Below are 21,084 nucleotides of genomic sequence, written 5' to 3' on the forward strand. Positions count from 1 at the left end.
GAACCCTCGACCCTAAATTGAAAGGGAAAAATATCTTACAATGATAAAATCATATTCCCATTAAATCAAGGTTACTTCGCACGCCCCTACTAGCCTTATTCATGACATACATGGAATCCATACCAGTATAACTCGTATATATACAACACAGGTCTCCCAACAACTAATGAAACGATCGCGTATATTCGGTATCCAGGTGGTGGTAGTATCCAATCAGCTTGCAGCCGTAGCTGGCCGTGCCAATTAAGCCATGCCTCCTCGTTAGCATTTTTAAGATTCATTTGGGTTGTGACAAATACAAAAAATTAAGCGCAACAGCACTAAGTTTACGTTTTCACACTTTCTTATTCTACATCATACTGGCTAGAAAAGCCTATTATCATCCCAAACAGGCTCCTACCGCAGAAATGGCTTGTGTGAGATCAATGAAATTGCATCACAATGGTTTGCAGACCATTGTGACATCACTGGTTACCATGACATCACAAACAAATGACATCACTAATGGCTCTGCTACTGAGGCTGTTAGCAGTACTTTTTACACTTAAGACACTGCTTATAACAGTCTTCAAACTGAAAAAGTTGGAAGAATGATGTTGGATGATAAATAAAATCTCACCCTTGTGTCTTTTGCTATCAAATAGATCCACACTCGTTGATATATTTGATATCAAAAGACTCGGGTGAGATTCTCTATTTACTATTTTTCATGATACTTGCACTTTATGTATGGACCTCTATAAGCAAAGCTTACCAGACCAAAAGAAATCTTACTAGATTCAGGCTTTGGTATCATGGCCAAAGTCACTGACTGTATAAATTTCATAGAATTGCAAGAGTTTTGAAAGAAATATGATAGATATTTCAAAGCATGGTCATATCTCATCCCCAACACTTCAAAGGTTTGTAGAGACCATGTTCTTCAATCACCAGTGAATAAATACAGAGTTGTAACAGTGACATCCTCCTCTATATCGCCAGCCCTCACATTTCAATAAACCTACAATAACATCTGGATCCATTCCCATGGTCCTTGTGATCTAAAGTTACCTGCCCTTGATTTTCATTAGTCAGTATGATTTGTTACACTCCTCAGTGTAACGGTCCAATCAGAATGTGTGTTAGAACCCAACTGCAAAGCTGAGTTGGTGACGTTTCAATACCATGACGGTCAGTCCCATTGATTTTCGATAGACTTTGAGAGAAGTTCAAAATTTAGAATCAGACTGACATGCAAAAGAAAGCACCAAAAAATCTTTTGATGGAAAGGATGTCTTCATGTCAGGCCTCAAAGTTGCGACTAAAACGGTTGCCAATTTCCACCTTAATTTCAATTTGTCTATTGTCTAAAATTCAGACCTTGAAAAATATCTTGTGGCGACTAAATTCTATTGCTTCCCATTTGAAGTCACAAAAATAAATAACAGCTGATTGTGGAAAAAATGTCTGCTAATAATTGTACTCGTGTATAACACCTCCTATAGTTATCAATGAACACAAATACAGTAAACTACGGTTATAATGAACACGCTTACAACGGACTGACGGATAAAACGAACTTACTTTTTTGGTCTCGACTATTTGCTGTAGTTATACTGTATATATATGCTAACAACTAAAATTAGTAGTCCCTTTGAGTTCGTTATAACCATAGTTTACTGTACATAAATACTAATGTAATTGGTATTTTATTTCAGTTGACAGTGCTCAATCTAGTAACATAAATTACATCTTTGTTTGAGTCACAAATTACAAAAATCAAGTACAGTTTCCACTAATAAGCAATTCCAACACTAGTGCTATGACTTATAATAATAGTTATTTGATTAAAGATAATTTCAATACTTTTGGCTACCTACAATATTGGCTTGACTTCTTGATTTTACCACTGGCAACTTGGGAAAAAAATACTTGTAGCCATACGGCTACTTGGTGAAAATTTAAACTTTGAGGACTACATGTCAATTAAAACTGGCAGTGGAATACGTTTCTTGGCATTACGAGTTACCCCCCTTACCTATTTCCTTTTTCCTTATCTGTACATTTGACTGGTTGGTAAAATGTTAAGAAAAATCAAGGACAGGTAATTTGAGATAATGGGAAGCACGGGATTGGATCCAGGGGTAAGTGTAGGTGCAAGCCCTAGAGATATAGAGGATACAGTGACATATAAGTATTTTTAGTCAGGTATTGAAATGAGAATCAGAGAAGTCAAATGAGCACTACTCCAAGCATGTGCAAACCTTAGCAGTGCCTAATTCTGAAGCAACATGTGGGGGCTTAAAAATGTGCAGTCATAGTAATGGTTAGTCAGACACAAATTCAAAGTATTTTTAATGTAGACATTAATATTAGGTTGCATGTTTCAATAACAGGCTGCACTTGAGCATGTCTTATAGAACTGAACTGAGTCCTGTGACTGTCGATAAGTGTGGATACTTCAATGTCATGAGTGAGTAAGGTTTTATGAAATATTACAGCAATATCATGGCGGAGGACAGCACAAATGGGCTTCACACATTGTACCCATGTCGGGATTTGAACCCGGGTCTTTGGTGTGACGAGCGAACGCTTTAACCACTAGGTTACCTAACTGCCCCTCCATGTCGTGAACAGTAGAAGCTGACAGCAGTAGGCTATATCTGTACATATCACATCAGGTACTGCCAACAATGTAACAATGTTCCGTAAACCATATATGTTACTGAAGCATCAAGCATTGAGTGAGTACTGTGCTTACAATGTATCATCAATACTCCAGCATATCAAGACTGGGCTTCTCACATTGTACCCATGTTGGGAATCAAACCCAGGCCTCCAGCATTACCAACTAGGCTACCCAGACATGTCATTGCTGTACTTGTTTAAACTTCCAGAAAGTTGGAAGCGTAAATGCAGAAACTGTCAAAATGCAATATCGTCTGAGGGAGTGAGTGAGTGAGTATGGTTTTACACCGCTTTTAGCAATATTCCGGCAATATCACTACGGGGGACACCAGAAAGGGGCTTCACACATTATACCCATGTCGGGAATCGAAGACGGGTCTTTGGTAATGCAGAGCGACTGCTCTAACCACTAGGCTACCCAACCCTCCCTCGTCTGAGGGAGGTATGTACACTGTGAGTTGAAAGTCCTACATACAGACCACTCTACACTTTAAAGAGAATGAGTTGAAAGCTTCTTTTTTAAGATAGTAATGATTATTCCAAACCTTTCTTTTTCGGTGGTAGTGGTCCAAGAGGCATGTTGTCTTTAAATTTGCTGGCTAATTCTCGAACGGACTTGCGCTCTGGAGCTTCCTTCTTCCCAATACCTGGAGATTTTCCTTTGTCGTCTTGTTTCAGCACCTGAAATAACAAACCATTCCTCAATATGTTCAATTTGAAAGAAATTCCCCAAATTTACATGTGTTCACATTTAAAACAATAGATCTCTATCACCTTGTACTGTAGTACCACTGACAAAATGCTCCAGAAGATGCACCTTTTGCCATCCCCCATTCCCTTCCCATCTTGCATAGAATGTCAAGTCTTTTTCGCAGAGCCCAAAGTTAATAAATAGAGCCACAGGCACTACAGCTCCCCTAAAGTCAACAGTTTAAAATTTAATTATAAATAAAGTTGTGTCAGCAATGATATTCAAATAGTTTCTGCACAATTACTGAGGACTGAAAACTAACACTGAAATCTACTAACAGACCCCAAGGTAACTTTTTGAGCAATTGAGTTTTTACTCTAGGATTTCAATTTTAATTTGGTTATTACATTTTTCATTCGGTGACCAATATTTGTTCACTCATCTATTCATCACTCTATTGTTTTTTTCCCAAAATGAGTGAACATTTTAAGATTTACAAAAAATGAAAATGAAAAGATGTATATGACAGTTCTAAATAAATAGGATGGACTCAGAAAGTAAATTAGCTCGTAATTGTGATAACGATGCTTATAGATAGTAAAATAGCTTGTACGCAAATACGATGCTGTAGCTCTGTACTAATTTGAACAACTTGTGAAGTCATTTAAGGAGAAACATGTCAAAGTTTAGCTTCTGCAGACGTCTTTGAGAGCATTTACCAACATCGTCAAAACAAAGTCAAAATTAAAAAGAATCACTAAACAAAATGAAACATACATGTTGCCCTTTTAGGTAAGTATTAACTACACATGTACAAAATTTCATTCCATTTTGAAAATATATGGCCTTGGTGGTCATAGTGAAAAATGGATTTACACCTGTAGAACAGATTCAGGGGTCATCATGGGTCATCATTAGTGGATACAAGCATGTGAAGTTTAGCAAACTGGCCACAACATAAGCTGGCTTGAATTTCAGCCGGGTGGGCTACAAACTGCTTTGAGAACATAACCATCTTGCCAAACAACTCACTCTCATCCTTTCCATGGTTTAGCCCTACCTTCACAAAGTTCTCTGGGAACATCCCCTTCTTGCCATTGAGCTCCCCCTCCCACCAGCCACCATCACTTTGTATGACATTTTTGATGATATCTCCGATCTTCAAGGACAGTTCATCTTCCTGCTCAGCCTCATAGGCAAAGTCCACCACAGCGTCAACTGCAAGAACATAAAGATTTATAGTAGTGGATAGATGTGTAATCCGATTCCGAATTCCTCCACAGCATCGACTGCGAGGACACAAAGACAGATGTAGAGATGTTATCTGACCCTGAACTCCACCACCCTGTCCACTGTGCAAGGAATCAGTGTTACTACGATCAAGGACAAGGTGCGTAAATGTATTAGTAATTCACACTCAAACTTGTTCAGAACCTAATGTCCAGTCATTAGAAGACTGCTTGATGCAGTCACTATCTCAAACAAAATTGGTGCTTGCCATGTTGAACAATTAGCATTTTTAACATGTTTAAACCAGCAGAGATTTTGAATTTTTGAAACTAAAAAGTATATTTTGTTGTATCTGAATAAGCAATTTTTTAGGTTCAGTGCTAATGGTCAGATGAATGCAGGGTTCATATATTAACATAAGGCTGCTAGTCGAAGACTCAAAGTTCAAGAAGGACAAGTGACATTTTTGCTGGTCAGTGAACATGGTGAAATTCAAAATTAATTTGCAGCCCTGTGGACATGGTGGATGGACAAATGACCAACAGAGCCCAACTATGTAAGCTTACTTTAAGTTTAATCATTGCTAATGATGCCAAGGTGACCTGCAATCTTGGTTGTGCAAGTACCAACTATAACGATTTGAAGACATTTATTGGTAGAAAGCAGGCAGATTAATGGAGGGAAGGACGAATGGATGATGACAAAAATGAAATCTCTGTGAAGGTGAACTCTTGCATGTATCATCTGTATAGTGAGCACATGGTTAACAAACATTATCATTATCTTAAAATCACTTATAACATCAGATTTTACAGAATGATGATCGATGATGAGCTTAAATCTAATTTTCCACGGAAAGAAATCTTTAGTTAAGAGTTCATCAACATTATAAATGTGTTCAAGTTGTTACCATGGCTAATATATTCATCCTGTTTAGCAACATGAAACATTCACCAAATGACCAATGTAACATTTTATTGAAAACTGCAACCTAATTTTTATCTCTACATGCATCACGTGCATATCAAAGTCTTTCAAATTTGTGCCTTAATAAACCCAAGCATGTCCACACAACATCGGTCCTTGAACACATGTGTATACGCTTAATTTACCATAACACATCAATAATCCCTGTGTTATGTCCAATTTGTCAAGTTTCGGGGGGCTTGACGTCGAACCATGGGCAGTTAACAATTAAGTGCATGTTTCAACTTTGATAAATGTATGGGACAAAGGTGCAACCTGGTTATGTACGATGCAAGTAGGTTTTCATGTCACCATGCACCTGGTGCAAGTTAAAGTTCCTCCAATTGAGACTTGCTGTTCAGTATATGTCAGTATTATCAGTTCAGTAAGCCTTCCCTACATGCATATCTTATATTTTATCAGGTTTATCATTAAAGATAAGCATAAAAGAATATTATGTTTTCAATTCTCTTAAACATGTTAAGTAACTAGACAAGGAACAAGGAACTGAGGTGGGTGGTGTGAAATGCACTGTAATGTTGCATTCATGATATGTGTGCGCGAGTATGCAGAGTACTGATAGTCTTCATAACCTTTGTGAAGTTTACAAGGTATACAGCTATTACAAGGGACAAAAGGCTGGTCACATGACCACAGAATTGACATACAAAAGCGTATGAACGATCCATTTGGACATTCGTACATTTTTCACCAGACAGTAAATTCTTCAAGTGTCGTTAACACTGATGGACACACAGCCTCATTCCTGGGCAAACCCTTGGAAATTCCCCAGTACAAATATGTAGTGTTGTTTCTGACCACTAAGACACTCTAAACTTGAGCTTAGTGTTTTTGAAAACATTGGAAAAAGTAATTGACTGCATGCACATGACAAAAGATCCTTGCTAGTGAACAAATCATAGAAATGCATACCTGATCTACCTGATCTATGTCGATCTGTACCTAGACAGACAGTGACACCCATCAACATTCTACAGCAATCTATGAATTTACTTCACTACCTATTCGACACATCTTCATAATCACCTTTGAATGATTGGCCAATTGATCAATTATGACTAATCTTCACAGGTTCACTGACAACTTCCGAAATCTCCCCTGTGACGTTGACTGAGTCGGACATTCTGATTTCCTGTGCTTGAATTAAAATCTATTATGACGCAGTGTCACCTAGTCACTGTGACTGACTTACACAGGCATTTTACATCTGATATTATTTAATCTATCTGTTGCAACTAACTACAAAAAAACATTCTGTGGAGCAATTTCAGCATACATTTTCTCATACCATCTCTTGTTTTGACAACTGTTGTCATTCGGATACTGATGGTTTATTGCAAGTGTAAACATGATGTCTCTCATTGTAAACATGGTAAATAAAACTCTGTATACATCCTTCGGTGTACAAAATAAGGATTTAAACTTGAAAGAACTGACTTTCACTTTGTGTGAGTTCATGGAGGGTATGAAGTTCCTAGATTGAGGGCCAACATTGTATGAATATCATCGTTAGCTCTGACGATCATGCAGTTTGGCCCTCACTCCAATGAACTTGGACGTGAAAGTCAATTCTTAATCAACATCATCTATATCATAACATGCCAGTAAAGATGTAAAAAGTGACCTCTATATAGCCAGATTTAATTACCTGACATTGACAAGGATTGAGCCTTTTCAAAGTGCTTGTTTGGCCAAACTGTATTCTTTTAACCAGAAAACCAATCAATCCAAATATAATTGGCTACTTACTCCTTCACCTGATGAAGGAGTAAATATATATATACTCCAAAACGTGATGTTCCTCATAATACATGTATAGAAGTTGACATCAATAAATTCTCTTCCTTATCAGCATGATCAATATTTTGTTAATATATTTCCTTATTTGTCTTTCATATCACTTACACTATATTTGTGTTCCTAAACGTTCACCATAAATTTCTGTTACCATCATCACCATGAAAAAAGAGATAGGGTAACATAGTATCACCCTGTCTGTATCCACCATCATTTGTGAGGAAAGATGACTTGGGACCATATTTGATTCAACAATATTATTGATCATGATGATGAACATGTGAAGACCAAAACTACCGTATTCGACGTAATAAGCGCCCCGCTCTAATAAGCGCCCACGGCGATATTTGCTAATATATTGGCTAGTGAACAATCCCAATTAGCACGCCTTCCGATTGATCAATGTACACAAGACTTATTTATTCGCGCCTAATACGCACTCGTGTTTTATATGCACCCTTAATTATGGGCAATTAAATTCTGGAAAATATATCTGTCGAGCATAATACACCCATACGTTTCTTTTGTATCATTTCAGGCTGTCAGCATAAACCACGAAATTTACGATCCTTCTACTCCGTTTTTTCTCTTACCAAAATTATATTCTAATAAGAGCCCCCCATTTCTAAATTTGAGAGCGCCCCGGGCGCTTATTACGTCGAATACGGTATACCAATAACATATTTAAGAATTGTTTTGTGAATTCATTATGTAAATCTATAAGCATGTTGTAAATTGTAGACCTACCTGAGACAACATCAGTTTTTTGTCATGTATTAAGGTACTAAGTGTTGATTTTACTGTTGTACGAAGACAGGTATACCATAAATACAGGATTTGTTTGTTTGTTTGTTTGTTTGTTGTTTAAAGCCACACTCAGATTCCAGCTATATGACGGCAGTCTGTAAATAATCGAGTCTGGACCAGACAATCCAGTGATTGACATCATGTGCATTGATCTACCAATTGGGATTCGATGACATGCATCAACCAAGTCAGCAAGCACGACCACCCAATCCTGTTAGTCGCCTCTTACGACAAGCAAAGTCGACTTTTAAAGCAAGCATGGGTTGCTGAAGACCTATTCTACACCGATCTCCACGGGTCCCATGTATACAGGAACGTAAGTTAATCTTATCAATGTTTATAAACACAAGGAACATGATGAAAGTATGGGAGAGAATATTGTGCAGCCACACAAGAACAATTGAGACAGGAATTGAGTGTAACAGTGAAAGCATGAGCTATTGAAGATGATACACTATTAGCCAAATCTCAATTTCCCATCTTCATTTCCTGAATCCTGACTCAACTTGTGGCATAAAGAACCAAATAAACATGTAATGGATGCTCTCTAATCATGCAAATCGGGATGAAATTTTCACACACACTTGAACATCTGCTCAGCTGTTCTGCTTATCATGGGGTATTGCATGAATAAGTGTAAAAATGTAAGCTGGTTGATCTAACCTGTCGTATTTGAATATGCCTTATATGGCATTTAATGTCACTGACATCATGGCCACCGACATCGCAAACAGTGATTAAAATGAGATAATATGGCAAGTGGGAGACATGGAGACACTATCACTTAATTATTCAATCTTGTTTATTTATTCTTATCATATAAAGTAAGATGAACACGAGAATTAGTGTCCGTTTGGCTCTAAGGGAGAACGATGAATAGCAAAATAGCTCAAAATCGGGAATAGTCTATAAAATGGCAATATGGTACACAGCAATGAATACCCTGTACCCAAAAATATCTGATGTTTGTTATATTTATTCCCATCATTGGAAAAAGGTCTTTAATAAACTACCATGTTGGTATGTGTACAAGTTGACATATTGGTGAGGTGAAATTGGGTTTAACGTCGCGTCCAAGATTATTGCACTTATATAGCGACGTGCATGCACGTGTATGTGTGTGTGTGGCTGCTTGTACTAGTCCGGACTGATGCCGATTTATAGTGCTAGCTCACTGTGATACCATGCCGCAGTTTAACATGAATACCCCACTCAGACACAGTATACTGACTCCGAGCCGACCAGTCCTTGTTTTAGCCCCTTAATGCCGAGCGCCAGACAGGGTAACAACAAGTACAATCTTTTAACGTCTTTTTGTATGACGCGGCCTGGGATCGAACCCTGGACCTTCCGCTCTCTGGGCGGACGCTCTACCACAAGACCACGGAGGCGGTCAGTTGACATATTGAATGGAGGGGGTACAACGGTAGGAGGAACAGCGCAAACATGCACTGTACATGCTACATAAAATATGTCGTTGTTGACTGACAAGATGTGCTGCACAGTTGATGTGAAACAGTTGATTTTTAAGGTGTAGGACTTCTTTCAATGTGAAACACGAAGAGGAAAACCATTCTATGCTATTAATAAATACCTGAAACGAGCTTCTAAAGCTCTCAGTGTCTCCTAACAAGCTGAAATATGTTGTCCGTCAACAGGACTCTTACAATCAGGTGAAGCAGGTGGGGAACAGTAGTGACACACATCAAAAGTGTTGATAATAAGACAGTTTTTAGAAAAATCAAGCCAGACATGCAATTGCCAAAGTGCATTCAGAAAATAAGTACGTCACTAAGACTCTTGAAGAAATACCTTGACACTAAACAAATATGATTGTTTCAAAAAATACAAGCTTCAGCAACTTTTGCAAACATCTGGATACAGATATCTTCGAACCATCAAGTAGAAACGTGAGGAAGGATATGAGCCGGTTTTCCTAGATGAGACGTGGGTAAATGCCTCTCACACAGCCAGCAGTCAGTGGGTACTCAGTGGGGACTGTAAAGAATCCGGGAGAAAGTTACCAATTGGAAAAGGTGAAAGACATATCGTTCTCCATGCTGGCTGTGCTAGTCAGGATTTTCTCTCAGGCTGTGACCTCGTCTTTTGAGACCAAAGACAACAGGGATGACCAAGTACCACAGAGAAATGAACGTCAAGGTATTTCTGCAGTGTATGAAAAGTAAATTGGTCCCTGCTTTGCATGCCTCTTACTACTATGACCTGAGTTGATTTAGGGAATCGTCAATGGTGACGTTGGACGATTGAACACAATGTTTCAATTGCAGGATGTTCAAAAATTAGTAAATGAATCCCCTGGTCAGGTAACAGTGGAGACATGGCAGTGTTGCGTTACCAAAGTCGTCAACGAGATAGAGTCAAGATACTGGTCATGTGATGGACTTCAGCAAGCAACAGTCCCCCCAATAGTTGTGACCATAGGCAGTGACACAAGCACTTCCGACGATGAGGGCTGGGACATAAGCGAGTCCGATTGCGATTAAATTATCATGAGACGATCCCTCATATGCTGTAATTCCCTGTACCATTGTGTGCCAAGGCTCGCTAAATACAATGTTTATTCCTAATGCAGGATACTTACCATCCCCAAACACACTCGCGTGATAACCTCTATGTCTTCAACCATGAAGAAGTTGGAGAGAGGAAGTTGGGGAAATAGTGCTATACATGACAAAGGCATCTTTGTAAATATTGCACAATATCAACAATGTCAGCTTGCAACAAACAAATACTAGGATACTTCACTGGACCCCTGTAACATGTACAAGTTTACAAAGACACTAAGCAAGTCTATGCTGCACTATCTTGGGGAGGTTGATGGTACTCACCATGCTCACCATGACAGTAGTCTACTCTAGAGTGAGTCTGCTTCAATGATATCAGTGAGTGCCACAGTACTTAATGCCTGAGTCAGCTACCGCTATAAATTATATCATGTGATACTTGAAGTAGATGCCTTAGTCAGCAACATTATAGCTGTATCACAATGTTACTTTACAGATGGATCGGCCGCATCATCGCGATCACACTGGTACACTAGGCAAAGGCTAAAGCCTCAATCAGCTGAGTTTATTTAGTTGCTCTCAAAGGCCAATATTCAGCCCAGGCCTATCAGTGAGTGAGTGAGTGAGTTGGGTTTAACGCCGCTTTTAACAGTATTCCAGTTATATCGCGGCGTGTCAGCTTAATGGGGGAGGAAAGCCCGAGGTGATGCAGGTCTCCGACATTTACCAATTCGCTGAAACCCACGAGCACGGGTATGGTGCTGACAAACCTAGAAACATAATCAGGGCGAGCCGGGATTCCAACCCACAATCATAGGTTTCTGGCGTGCCCAAGGGACGCAACTCTGCACAGTGAATCGCGGCACCTTAGACGACTGGGCCACCCGTGGTCCCCCCAGGCCTATCATGTCTACATGGCAAGTGTCAGTAAAATAAATCCCAAATCATGTTGTCATAATCATTATTAACGTTTTAGTTTTACAAAGGTGAAGCTTACTGAGAACAGGACCAGCAAAGAGAAAAAGGCTTTAGTAGTTTATTCTACAATAATCAATATTAAAATGAACATGATGAAAGCCGAAATACATCTGAAATAAAGGAAATATTCACTTTCTCAGTTCACAATTTAAACAAAATTCCATCTTATTTCCCAACATGCCCAATGTGCCCGCCCCAAACACATTGTTGCAACTCTTAAAAAAATTCATCAATCAGCTATAAAACAAGGTGAGGTGAAATGATGCCTAATGTCGCGTCCAAGATTATTGCACTTATATAGCGACGTGTATGTGAGCATGCATATGTGCGTGTGTGCGTGCATCTGTACTAGTCCACACTGATGCCGATTTTATAGTGCTAGCTCACAGACATACCATGCCGCGGTATAACATGAACACCCTCCTCTGACTCCGAGGCAACCAGTTCTCTTTTTAGCCCCTTAGTGAAAGGCAAGGTGACAATAAGTACCATCTTTTAACACCTTTTGGTATGACGTGGCTGGGGATCGAACCCCACACCTTTCTGCTCTCCAGGCGGACGCTCTACCACTAGACGACAGAGGCGGACCAGCTACATAACAACTCTGATACAACATGACTGATACTATAAGGAACACAGAAGTATGTGGTCTGTCAAAACTCTTGACAGGAGTGGAGTAGCTCCTTATTTCCTTTTGGATAAAGTTTCCGTTTCCTTACAGAGAAGTGATAATAGCTGCATCTGAAAGCTGGATGGTACTTTGACATGTTTGAAGTGAGGGATATGACAACTTGAGCAGCGATGATAGTTGGCACATATGCCTGTGTTACACATGTTAAAGGTATCCATCTGCATTATGTACAGACCCTGGCGACTGGAATTTCAACAATCATCCTTAAAGGGGCACTGATCTCTGACAATTCACCAATTTGCCTTTATTATTGTTTTTTTCCACATGGATACCTGGATGATATCCCAGAAATCTCAACTATTACGCGATCTGTGCTGCACCAACTATAAGCGCATTTGTCACTTTACGTGATAGCATAAGGATGTATCAATAAAATGTAACACAGTTTGTCTTAGAAATAATAAGGTGGTAATCTTTGGGGGCAACATCAGTAATGGTGACGTAATTTTGATTAGTCACTTGCTTGGTTTTGAGTGATTTTCGTTTACACTATTTTGACTTGAAACTAAATATTTCACCTGAGCAGTGTTTATTTTATCGTGTTACAGTCAATGTGTAAAATGACTAAAATTTTCACTAAGTCAATTTATTAAATGCCTAATTACCGGGGTATTCATTTATTTTACAAATTGACCGAAAGTTCTGTGCATGTATTTTATCATGATAACGAATTCCAAACAAATTGCATGTTTAATTTCATCACCCAGTGACTGAAAACTGAAAGCAGGATTTGATTTAAGGAACTTGATTATTGACATGAAAACCTAGCTGCACCAGACAAAAACAGGTTGCTCCTGGACCCATCAATTTACCAAAGTTGAACCACAGATGCATAAACTGGTCTAAATAAATAAAATCTGAAATCTCTGATGACTTCGTCATGATTTAAATGATTAATGCTGCATTCTGTAAAACAGAAGCGGAACATATGTGCATAATCTCGCTGTACCCTGTTTGATGACATCAAGAAAACATGCCAAATTACACCATGTACACCCAACACAGGGACTAGTGATGTAGTATGTTACATAAAGCTTTGAGGTATTGAGTGTGTTCAAAGATCGAAACGTAAGGGCTAGTCAAACATAAACTTAAAATGTTTTAACATGCACTGGGTGCATATAGGTATAAATATTAGGGTGCACTTTTCAATAAAATGTTGCACTGGTGCATGCTTTTTCAGTTAAATCGAGCCCTGGAAAGGATTAAAAGAAAATTAAAGTCAAAGTACATTTCCTTACTTTTGGTTTCTAATCCTAGCAATTAGTCTATTGTTGTGTATTTAAGCTCTTTTGAACTTCTTTAAAGTTTAAGTCAATCTTAAAATATATGGACAGATATTTCAATCAATTTGCAGAGTGACTGAAATTTTTATTAATTTAACCCCGCTAAATTGAATTTGGAACCGAACGCGCAGCATGAGGTTTCAAATGTTAAATTTAGCGTGGTTAAATCTACAGGTAACCTAGCTCTACATTGAAAACACAGTATGTTTATCTCCATTCTACCATGACTAAATAAAACGCGAACTCTTTGGTGTTAGCAAATATACTGAGTGAAGCAGCATGGGTTGAGTTTCGTGTTTTGGGTGGGTTATTGATCTGAATTACAGAATCACCAAACAAAATATGGCGCTGTACATACTCGAGCAGTTTGTTTACACCGTGATACTTCACTCGTACATATGACAGGCATTGAAAGCATATAAGCACGGCAACTTGGTAAGATAACATGAGGTGGGCATCCCTAACAAAACCAAAGCAAGCTTTGCAAGGCTTTCGCTTTACATTGCGCGTCACCATTACGACATATTGCTCATTGTGACGCAAAAGATATCTGTGCATTTTGTAACCTGTAATTGTAGATATAATTATTTAAGTATGCCTACCGACAATGACTGAAAATAGTACTATTCTATGAATATTAGCTGCCGCAGTGATTCGGCCGTCAAACCAGCTGTTTCAAGCAGAGGGGGTTTATTGTGATTTTATAGCCTCTGATTGACCAATCAGAATCGAGTAAATTCCAAATTCATGGTAGAATGTTGTTTGTCTCGTGTTGAAAAACTTCCCAACAATATCGCAGAGGAAATAGAATGATTCTGTTCAATGCAATTTTGAATGACTATGGTTTTATGCTGCTTTTAGCAATATTCCAGCAATATCACGGTGGGGGACACCAGAAATGGGATTCACACATTGTGAGCATGTGTTGATACGAACCCGGCATGATGAGCGAACGCTTTAACCACTAGGCTACCCAACTGCCCCTTCAGTGCTACAGCAAACGAAGGTAAACAAAACGAAAATATCGTAATAATGATTACAACGAACCGTTATACGTATAATATTAGGCAGTAACCTTGTTCGAGGAATGTATCCGTCAATAGCCACATAAGGCCTTTTACGACAAGCATAGTCGCCTTTTATGGCAAGCATGGGTTGCTGAAGACCTATTCTACCCCGGAATCTTCACGGGTAGCCACATAAGGGAAAAATATCCCATACATCTGACGTCGTACAAAGAAACTTGTTCAATGTCACGTGTCTTTGTAGCAATAACAATCTTATATTTTAAAACATATATAGCGTTTCGTGTTTGTTTCTCAACTCATCACGCAACTTTGTTTCAGGTTTTTCACATAGGTGTCAAATCTCATTGGTCAGCATGGTCAGCTGAGATAGCACACGTGACAACTATTTTCATGATGTCCACGGTTCTTTACAAAAATTAGATAACAATGACCAATCATCTGGGAAGTGCTACCACTAATCAGCTAATTATACCTGTCATAAATTCATTTACAGAGCATCAATTGAATGACGACAAACACACAGGCGTAGTAATTGTTGCATTATATACAAATTAGTTGCCTGAAAAATGTGCTGAACTGTTGGGTTTTGCTATTGAGGTGTATTTTTCCAGATTTTGTGTTAGTGACAAGTTGAACTTTGGTTCAAATAAGGGTATCATTTTGGGTTTTAGTCATCCGTCATAATGTTGGCTGTATTCACAAACCTATTGTTGGTATAATGAGGTATTATGACTTACACACATTGTTTAAATTAAGCACATAAGGGCAGTTGATATGACTATATCTTCTTGTTCAGTTCACACTGATAGTCCATAGTATACAATACATAGATAAGCAATGGCAAAATGGGGTTTCATTTACAGCCTCAAATAAATCAAATATTTTTTAATAGCTTGTGGAAGATGAACAGACAAACAAACCAATATGAAACTGATACATCCTCCATGTTGGCTACTGACCTTCCCTAACAAAATCTTCCCTAATCTTGTGCTAACATAAATCTTCCTTGTTTTAAGTCGTTAACATGGTCGTCTTCAACATAATTAGTAGCACGGTTTTATAGTAAGTATCTTTCAGCCATTGTTTTTAGTACTGATTACTGGCTGAAAAACTGTTCAAACTGTTGCATATAATTGAACATGAATACACAATGCCATTTAGAAAGTGGTCAAATGTAACAAATGTTATATTTGTGATAACACTTTCTTAGTAAAGTACAGATTCTAGTACTATGGGGGTTTGACTCCCAGAGTGAGGCACCCCATCGCCAGCACACAAACAATCAGCGACCTAACCAACTCAGCCACCATTGCATAAATGATCTCAAATCTGTCTTAACTTGTTAAATGTTCACAGTATATTATATTAACATATCACAAACAACTACTACCAGTCTAACAACAATCTCTGCAAATGCAGCCATGTAACTAACTTTTGAATCGAATCATCCACATGGTCCTTGTAGACAGAAGCAGTAGATTAAAAACTTTACATCTCACATCAGGGCATTAACAAGACTAAAGAGATCAGTCTATCATCAAGAGCAATTCTATCAGAATCATGCCTTGGAAAAGCAATGATAGTGAAAAAAGCTGTAGGAAGTCTTAACATGGTAAAGTAGTCTTTCAAAATTTATTTTCAGATGATTTTACACATGGGCCAGTAACAACAACAAGCGGGACAAATCCAAAAGAAATTCTATTTGACTGGGGTTGGCAATATGGACTTAAGTATTAACTGGAATCCTCATTATCACAACAATAATTAATGTTGACATTAGGGCTGGGACGAGTCCAAATTTACTACCTGGGTACCCACCCCCGTATTACCCGACCCTACCCGGGTACCTAGTGTAGGTGTTGGGAGATGTCTCAAAATGCCTGAATGGGAACATTATTAGCATAGCCCTGGCAAAACGTATTAAGATACATATATTAAACAATCTGGTCATTCATATACTGAAGTTGAATTAAGTTATATCTTTATTCAACCATATGAAAAATCAGAAGGAATGGGTGCATAGTCAGAAAGAAATGCGAACATTAGTGACCAGTAGTGTAAACATAGAGTTCTAGATAATTTTTGTCATTAAATAATATATCCCGTGACTAACCACGGGTCCGGGTAGTCCTGTGGGTACCCAGGTCCTACTCAGTACCCACCCGACCCGGGTACCCGAGTTACCCGTCCCAGCCCTAGTTAAAATGGTAAACATATAATCAATGTTGTCACTGAATTCATATCAAGTACATTGACAGTCTGTCATAACCATGCAGGTTAAATGTAATCGGTGCATGAATGACTTACAGTGAGATGTGCAGTGCAGTGCAGCTATGAGAACTACTTGTGCATTCCTCGCTCCCTGCCACTTTATGATTCAAATTCACTGATAACGACAGGAGGAAGTGTCTCTTTGACCCAAAGGTGAACCAGGAAATAAGGGGAGACAATTCATACACACATGCACATTTACACACAAAAAAATGAATATGTGGTACAACACTGTGTTTTGCCCAAGAAAATGAATATTTTGTCATCTTAAACACCAAGGGAGGACACACGTGTATCAGTAGGCTATGTGTACCCCGCCCAATGGCCGCAACCTGTTCCCTCGCTAAGCGAAGCGTGTTTGGACACTGGACTCGCACTAGCCGTTGTGATGCCTGCATCATCAACACAAGATGGGACAAGGAAGGGCTTGCTGGGGCACCCTTTGTTCGCCTCATACTGTATCTCAGTCGGGAAAATATCATTTGAAGCCACAGAGAGTATGTTGCTTGTTCTGACAGCCCCGGGGTAGCCACTACCGGGAAAGATGTCAAGAAGTCCATCTCACGACGACAACGATTTGACAGCGACTCATTCTAACTCTCCAGCCCTTTAGCAACTCCCAAATAGCCCAAACAGTATGCACACTTACCCATTTCTCACATTAATAGGCGATTGCTATTTTCTACATTCACGGTCGAGAAATATTACTGTTTAAGGCTCCTAGCGTAGGATTTTCTTTCGCGGCCCAATGGCGTTTGATCACGTGATTAGATTCTCCCCTGTGGGAGCATTCATTGTTTGTGGCCGCGAAAGTGTTTTCTGTACCGATTTCTTCCGTGTTAAACCAAAATCGCTGTTAGTTCGAACAAGACTGTTGTGGTTTCTTACTTAAAATGTATTTTTGTATCGTAATACGTGTATAATTTATGTTTCATCCGATTTCCACCAACAAACAAAAACATTTGGGCATAAGTTCCTTTAACCGCATAATTAAGTTTCTTGTAATATTTCTTTATACTCCGTTCAAGTACTACATTCATAATATATTTTTTGTCGTCACTTTAGTGTCTCTTTAATATTCTGTCAACGTATGAGATACCCCAAGGAATGAATAAATCAGGACGTGAGGAAACACATTTCAACACATCAAAGAAATACCAATGTGTCAAACTCACCTCTTCTCCTCATGACCGCTCCTATTACTTAGTAACGATACATATCAACTTTCTTGACTCCATATTTGTTCAAACATTTTCAGCTCAGGTCGATCATTGATACATACACAATTTCCCCGAACACTAACACTTAGTCTACTACCTGGGGCCTGACATCATTTTACCGTTTGATCAATATCACGGAATACAATATTTACACTTCCTCGTCGCATGTACACGCCCACAGCAGTCAGCTAGTTAACTACTACGGGAAGGACCTGTTTTATTTGAGCCTGATATGGCCAGCACGTGGGACTGACAAGCGACAATAGTGACGTCGTTTACTTGTGGCGACGTGACATGTGTATCGATGACTGCATGTTTAACGCCCTCCCACGCAAAACAGTCAAGTTCAGGCAATTTCTATGATACAAGGCTTCTAAGAGAGATGTTTGTTTGTGAGTTTTTTTCATGAGTGAGATTTGTTATTGTAATCTGTGTGTGTGTGCCGCACACGCTTAAACATCATTTGCTGATTTCCCCATCAATCTGCTGTGTTTATGTAATCTACACTTGATTATGTACAGAGATGGTCAATATGTGTAGCCGAGATTTGGACGTGGGCAAAGCTAGATGTGTGTTTTCCTGTTCGGGACCCAGTGGATAGTGTAATTGTTTTATTGTGTGTTCAATCGACAAGGGCGTTTATAGTATGGACTGTGATTACACTGTTAACCCGCTAACTGTTTCGGCTTGTGTTTGCCCCAACATGCCGAGAATACCTCTCTCCTGCACCTGACCTGGCCGGTATGTATCAGCACTCTAACGCTGCTTCTCAGGAGATGATACACGGCGGAACCTAGCTGCTCCTCCGCCGGTCTACTCGGTGACGTCACACTCTGGCCACAATGTAAACAACGAATATATTGTAAGAATTTCGACGATGGACAATTGAAGGATTTTTCATAAATTTGACTCTTATAATATTCGATATATAATTACAGATAATTCAAAAGACACACACAGACAGAATTGTATTTAACAAATTTGAACATTTAAAAACTTAGAATTACAGTGGTTAGGTTTTGCCTATATGTTTATCAGAAATAAACGAAGATATTCATTACTAAAACATTTAACTGTTTTCAATTTTAAGACTATGTCCAGTTACCCCCCTCCGACACACACACACACACACACACACACACACACACACACACACATCGTCTCTTTCGTTGTGTCATTTTTATGTTACAATGAATGTATGCAATTTCTTGTATACTTAACAAAAGTTCTTGAAACAATAGTACATACCGTACATATTTAAAGAAACTCAGTCTTTACTACAAAACATAACCCCAAAATATTCATGATCACTAGCTTTCTTGTTCTGTATACATGAAAGAAGACCCTGAAAACAGTAACGTGGATCTTGTCCGAGTCTTCCACACCTTGCTTTCGACCTAATTCGGTTCAAGTCCTTGATTTCGTGTACCGTACGTCAACAATTGTCCGACCACTGTCATTGTGCCCTTTAATGAAACAATGTCGGCATTTAGGTCCAGGACTACTTGAATAACAAAGAGAGAAAAAGAGAGAAATTAATATATTTGTGTGGTATCATACTTAGCAAGTTAGAAGAAAAGAGACACAACATGACGCGCAAGTTATCTTCGTGTATACATTTAGTGAAGAGGGGCGTCAGATAGGAGAGTCTATCCTGGGTTCAAACTGTGTACAGTATTTACACATAACATCACAGGTAATAAACGCGACACCGTGAAGCAGTACGGACGAACAGGCTCGCGTTGCCGCATGTAGCTAACTTCGCAGCATCACTGACAATGAGTCAGTGAGTGAGTATGGTTTTACGCCGCAGTAAACCACATATGTTACTGAGGCATGATGCATTTAGTGAGTACTGTGCTTACAATGTATCATCAATACTCCAGCATATCAAGAGTGGGCTTCTCACATTGTACCCATGTTGGGAATCAAACCCAGGCTACCAGCATTACCAACTAGGCTACCCAGACACGCCATTGCTGTACTTGTTTAAACTTCAAGAAAGTTGGAAGCGTAAATGCAGAAACTGTCAAAATAGTCAAAATGCAATATCGTCTGAGGGAGTGAGTGAGTGAGTGAGTATGGTTTTATGCCGCTTTAAGCAATGTTCCAGCAATATCAAGGCGGGGGACACACATTGTACCCATGTGGGGAATTGAACCCGGGTCTTCGGCGTGACGAGCGAACGCTTTAACCACTAGGCTACCCCACTGCCCCTACTGACAATGGAACATCTTGTGTCACCGAGGGTATTGTACTGTGTTTCCAAACAGAGACGTTAGACAACGACAAGCTGGAATGAGATATCCACTGACGGGCCATCAATCGCCATTGCCTCTCACCTTGCAGATTACCGTTAGAGCAGCGACCCGCATGAAGACACACATACATTTCTAGGTGGGTGTACTTAGACACTAACGTCGGCTTGCAAGAAGGCAGAAACAATGTTTGTAACATTGGTTAACTCGATTTTATTTTTCGTGTGTTGCGACGCCATTTAGAGCTGTTGAAACTTGGTATCGCCAACGTCATGTGACACAATTTTACACAATGTAGCCCGTGCCTCCATTGTTTCTCCACGGGATGTGCCGCTATTTTCTTACATACCTGTGGGTGAAGAACCCATTTGAGATAACTGGTATCAAACATATGTGTGAGATCGAATTCAAGGCCAGTGATTGGCTACTCCATGGTGATGACCAGAGGTCAGATTATGATGGACTACTTTCCTGATCGTAAGTCATTGATAAGTTGCTCGTGCTTCAGTCGAATGTCAACCAACGTCTGTGTTAAACGATATGGTGACACTATGGTATACGATGTACCCCGAGCTTCCATTCTTTCTCCAGGGGATGTCCCGTTATTTTACACAATGTACTAGTCAATGTCACCTTATTTTACACAAT

General features: G+C 39.2%; 1 protein-coding gene across 8 annotated transcripts in view; it reads right to left on the reverse strand.

Moving 5' to 3' along the window:
• LOC124147359 (SH3 domain-containing kinase-binding protein 1-like) overlaps positions 1-18,305 on the reverse strand; it is a 44,522-nt gene extending 26,217 nt beyond the window's left edge. For 4 of the 8 annotated variants that reach the window (XM_048402468.1, XM_048402464.1, XM_048402467.1 and 1 more), the window contains exons 1-3: positions 18,134-18,305; positions 4,419-4,576; positions 3,213-3,348 (exon numbers count right to left, since the gene is read on the reverse strand). In XM_048402468.1, coding sequence (XP_048258425.1) covers positions 3,213-3,348; positions 4,419-4,576; positions 18,134-18,146 — 307 coding nt within the window. In that variant the 5' untranslated portion in view covers positions 18,147-18,305. Of the gene's footprint in view, positions 1-3,212; positions 3,349-4,418; positions 4,577-16,994; positions 17,094-17,607; positions 17,728-18,133 lie in introns of those variants that run through there. The other 4 variants (XM_048402471.1, XM_048402470.1, XM_048402466.1 and 1 more) reach the window with 3 other exon arrangements.
• Positions 18,306-21,084: the final 2,779 nt, after the last annotated feature.

Source organism: Haliotis rufescens, unplaced genomic scaffold, assembly GCF_023055435.1.
Source record: "Haliotis rufescens isolate VD_foot unplaced genomic scaffold, xgHalRufe1.0.p SCAF_26, whole genome shotgun sequence".
NCBI classification, from domain to species: Eukaryota; Metazoa; Mollusca; class Gastropoda; order Lepetellida; family Haliotidae; genus Haliotis; species Haliotis rufescens.